At 38.8% G+C, this 5,083-nt stretch overlaps 1 protein-coding gene across 1 annotated transcript in view; it reads right to left on the bottom strand.

Moving 5' to 3' along the window:
• Window positions 1-2,017: 2,017 nt before the first annotated feature.
• LOC103894838 (programmed cell death 1 ligand 1) overlaps window positions 2,018-5,083 on the bottom strand; it is a 14,855-nt gene continuing 11,789 nt past the window's right edge. Inside the window, exons 5-7 of the mRNA XM_019470752.1 lie at window positions 4,460-4,510; window positions 3,423-3,488; window positions 2,018-2,417 (exon numbers count right to left, since the gene is read on the bottom strand). Of these exons, the coding sequence (XP_019326297.1) occupies window positions 2,395-2,417; window positions 3,423-3,488; window positions 4,460-4,510 (140 nt within the window). The 3' untranslated portion in view covers window positions 2,018-2,394. The remainder of the gene's footprint in view (window positions 2,418-3,422; window positions 3,489-4,459; window positions 4,511-5,083) is intronic.

Here is a 5,083-nt window from a genome sequence, read left to right as displayed (position 1 = left end):
ATAGGAAGGATTTCCTCTACCTAGTTCTCATGACCTAAATGTGTCGTATTTTCAGTTAGGTGTGTACTCTCCCTCTGTCATGAGTGGAAAATAATTGTGCCAAAACAACTCATGGCATTGGAGGATGAGCATGTGGGCCTGTCTCCCTGTATTCATAAAAATGAAGCAGAGAGATTTAGCTTATCCTAAAAGCCTAATTTATAAAATTACTAAAATTAGATTAGACAAGTTCTGGTTTGGATGTCAGAGAAATATTTAGAGAGGACAGATCTTTTCACATCATCTGTTATCCACCACACATCCTGCTTTTCTAATGAAGTAGCAAAATTTCAAGCTTCCTATCAACCACTCAAGAATTCAAGCACTGGCATTTTGGACGGTAGGGTTCAGCTACAGAATTTAAAAACATATTTATAACCACTCATTTCAAAATCTTCCTCATCTGACATACAGCACTGTCAACAGTAACTTACCTTTTCTCCTGCTGGGAAAAGATAAACGCAACAGTCCTGCTGTCTGGTGGAGCTTGATAAAGATATCAACTTCAGTTCCATAATAACAAGCATGCATTAGTAGCACTGCCTTGCAAAGGTTGATAATAACAAAAGGAGCAGAATTTTCACTTTTACTTTAATATGCAAACAGCTGCTGCAGTCTCAAAGAGGAAGTAGAAAATGAAGAGGTTGTCTGGAAGGGGAATTATTTATGTGGTGACATGAAACTAGATCTCTGTGTTGAGGAGAGTCAGTGCTTTTTCTACAGATGGCCCTAATATTTCCAAAGCCATTCTTGTGCTCTGGGAATAATTAAAAATTGGCCGTCACCTTCAGTGACACCCAGACTGTGGCCTCAAAAAGCATGTTGGGAAGCAGAAGGGGATGTTCAAGTTCACACAGCATCCTTGAAGAATCAAATGGCAAGAATCAGTATCAGAACATGCAAGCTCTGAAATGAATTAGGGAAATCACTTTATAGTAACTTTTTTACTTAACTGAGGTCTACCAACTCCATTATGGTCATGAAACGCATTTCTCATAGGGCAGCTTGCTGAGATGTATTAAACACAACTTTACATTAGCTAGATCGAATACTGCCAGCAGTGAAGCCCTGGGCTGAGGGCTGCATTCACATCCTTAGGACTGCACAACAGACTCATTTATTTTAAACTGAAAAGTAAAACCTGAGTCCAATGAGATTCCAGATCTCCACTGTCTCTTCTTTGTGGGAGCCCTTAGAGGGATGACATGGGTGTAGACACTACTTTACCCAAATCTTAGATACCTGATTTTCCCAGAAAAAAACTAAGTAGTGCTAACACTACTTACTGACAAGTCAAAGAGAGCAGGAAAAAACACAAGAAAAACAAAACATATTTTATTAAAAAAATATAATTGTGAATAGCATTGTAATAAATATTTTTCATCTGTGTATGACCCAGAAAAAAAGCTATGCACTTAGCAAAATGTAACAAAGCAATAGCTTAAGAAATGGGATCCAGGAGCATATTCCCTCAGCATTTCTCAAGTAATCAAATGAGCATGTATTTCATGTCCTAGAAGTGAAAAGGTTCCCTTCCTTCCATTCCCAAGGTGAACAAAAAGGCAGTCCAAATCAAGAGCTGTTCTTCCTGAATGTCTGAAGAGTTGCAGTATCCCCAAATGGTAAATCAGAAGAGTAATGAGCAGTAACCAAGTAATGCCAGCTATATCACAAGGAAATTAAATCCCCAAAACACTTTTCAGAGAAAGAGATCAAGAAGCTCAGCATTATCTAATCATTTCCCAACCATAGTTGCCAAGAGGGTTACAGCATCTATTTCAGGCTTAGCTATTAGTATCTGGTATTTTAAGATCTACAGTAAGGACAGAAAATGCCCTGTCTGTATGGCATCTTGTCTTGTTGCACCCTGATCTTTTATGAGGATCAGAGTATTGAAAAAATTCTTCAAAAGCTGGAAAACAAAATCTCTGCATGGAACCGAGAGCTCGTGGCGGGGCGGTGGTGGAGGCAGGATAAAGCAAGCCCAGAAGATGGCCTATTCAAGAACTAGCTCTGAAATTCATGACGGTCATAGACCTAAAGTGCTTTACCTTAAAGATATTTTTAATGAAATGCATCTTCGAAAGTGCATAAACTTGACAAAGCAGAAACCTGGATATTTAAATAAATACCTCCATACCTAGTCACATATACAGAAGCCTGAATCCAAGGACTTTTTATGCTATAATAATTCTATTAACTTCATTGCTGTTTTTCCCGAGTTACAATGATATGGAAGAAGATTACCATCACAGAATAAAAACAAAAAATTAATATCCCCCTTAATAGACAGAACACAGAACATCTGAGCTGTCAAACCTTCACCACAGAGGAAAAAAGCTTCCCCTGCTTTCTCTAGGTCTTCTCAATTTGTATGTCTGTAAAAGGAAGAATTATATAAAAAAATTATCAAAATACAAAACAATGAAGTCACAGAACATTTCATGGCTTTGGGACTCTTTCCTAGAGTTCAAAAAAAATTCCCTTCATTGTCAAAATTAAAGAACTAAAATGAAATTAATTAAAAGGTCAAATAGAAAAAGATTATGATCATGGGAGGACATAAAGTGGTAGTTCAAACACACTGGTGGGAAGTGCTCTTTAGCAAATACAGTGAAATTGCTGTGGCTTAGGTCCCTCATTCTTTTAAAATCTTCTTTTAAAGTCTTTCAAATACATTCAGTGCTCTCTCTGTCGGTATCCCTAGCAGCATATCCCCAGGCCCTAACTCTTTGACTTGGAGATCTATACCTGCAGGACCAGCAGGCTTACCTTTGTTTATGTTTACACCAGAGAGTGCAGCAGGGAGGAATTTGGGATGTAATTAATATTACACAATATAAAGCACTTGCTCTAGAAGTCAGCAAGAACATGAAGGAAAAGCCTCAACAACTTCACCCTTCTGTTCCATACCACAGTATGTTTTAGAGATTTCAGAGATTTGGTCATTTATTTTCTTGCTTTGCTGAGACAGTCTCATGGCTTGAGACTTGCTTGAGTGGCTGTGATGGGTTAAGGTCTCCCTACCCATTGCCATCACCACTCCTTCAGTTAACCTGGCAAAACTGTTTCTGTAGCAAAAGTGTGAGCTAGAGAAAAGACTAATATGGGTTGTTATATATCTCCACATCACATTTTCCTTTGCATTTCCTTTTTATTTTTAAAACCAGATTAATTATTTTATATAACTCCCAGTACACAATGAGTTATGATGGTGAGTTTGTAAGAAAGACAGGGAATGGGAGGCTGTACTTCTCTTGAAGGCTCTGTCTGTTGAAACAAGGGACTAAATAAACCCGCCATGAATCAAGGCACTGATGACCATGGATGATTTATGCTATGTGCAATTTGCTACTGTTTTTCTCTTTATCATTTATACTTACATTTCAGCTCTTCATCTTCAAAAGAAGCATCTCTGCAGTCATGTGTATCCTTATCTTTTGACAGCTCTTTAAACAAACGACATACATACAGATAACAGTCAGCATAGCTTAAACTTTTCATATAGTGATAAATCTTTGTTAAAAGCAGCTGTCTCAGGCTGTCCAGGAACTATGTGACTTAAATGCAGATCGGAAGAAGAGATTAATACCAAATGTTGTGTCCATTTTGGGCAAGTATTCTCAAGAGAGGTTTTCTTAGGAAAAATCCCAACTGCCAGTATGAACTAAACTTTCACACAGCAGTTTAGTTTGAAGTGGTCTCCAAATAAAACCATACAACAAATTAAAAAACAAACAAACAAACAAACCATCATGAGAGGAGGCTAAAGGATTTTAATCTCTTCTCTCCAACTGTAAATACTAACTCTCTCCACTATTCCTCCATTTCTCACTGTCATGGTGGTACTGGCCATTCACTGAGCTTTGCTCATAGCAAATAGCATCAGTATCTCAACAGGAGGAAAAAGAAACTGTTAGGGAAGCTAAAGCTTCTTCCTGTGTTTCTCTCAACAGGGCCAAACCCTCTGTCCTCAAGGTTGTGACAAAGACCCTCAAATGCACACTATAATACTGGAGAAAACACAGGATCATGCCAACATGGCTCAAATGGCAGCACAGAGTCTGCACACCAGGATGTGCTGCCATCCTGAGGTGTATGTTCCAGGGAGCATGTCCCATCCTATCACAAACTTTCCAAAACACAGCACACCACTCTGTCCTTTTCTTGTGCATTCCAGGACTGCATCTGCTCCTGGAACAAGTATACTTTTCTTTCACGTTTTCCTTTCAAGAAGTTGCCATAGTAATGAAAAGTCGCTCTTCAATTGTAATTTATAGTTGTTACATAAATGAGAAGTAGAAAGCAAAATGGAAGTTGAATGTAAATCTGCATTTGGTTGTCAACATTATAAAGTAAATTCTCAATAATTATTTCCACAAGAATCACACTGAGCTAGATCTATGCCGTATGTACATACTTGCTATTGATAAACGAGCCACAGGTGTTCTACTGTCCTTATTTGCTCTAGCTGAAAGAAAATAAGAGAGAAAAATCAAAAAGAAAACAGAATACTTACTTTAGACCTAATGGGGGCTTAAGCACACTGATAGGAAGGGCACACTTAGCATAGTATAATCATTGGTTCTCAAAACACTCCATTTCTTCAAAGACTTTAAAATACATTCTTCAGTGCCCCCAGTCGGTCAGTTTCCTTTCCAATTTCCTTTCCTCGTTCCTAAGCCAGAACTCCACCGATACTATACACTAGCATCATTGAAAAATACTTGTTCAAATTGTCAAAGCAGCCAGGGATCAGGTTAGGAAAGCTAAAGCCCTAACAGAATTACATCTGGCCAGGGATGTCAAGGGCAACAAGAAAAGATTCTATAGGTACATCAGGGATAAAAGGAAGACGAGGGAAAATGTGGGCCCTCTCCAGAATAAAACGGGAGACCTGGTTACCTGGGACATGGAGAAGGCGGAGGTACTCAATGACTTTTTTGCCTTGGTCTTCACCGGCAAGTGCTCAAGCTTCACTGCCCAAGCCGCAGAAGGCAAAGGCGGGGACTGGGAGAATGAAGAGCCACCCACTGTGGGAGAA

Source organism: Aptenodytes forsteri, unplaced genomic scaffold, assembly GCF_000699145.1.
Source record: "Aptenodytes forsteri isolate BGI_AS27 unplaced genomic scaffold, ASM69914v1 Scaffold46, whole genome shotgun sequence".
In the NCBI taxonomy this organism is placed as follows: Eukaryota; Metazoa; Chordata; class Aves; order Sphenisciformes; family Spheniscidae; genus Aptenodytes; species Aptenodytes forsteri.
Note: the sequence above shows the minus strand (reverse complement) of the source record. Positions and strands in the feature narration are given on the sequence as shown.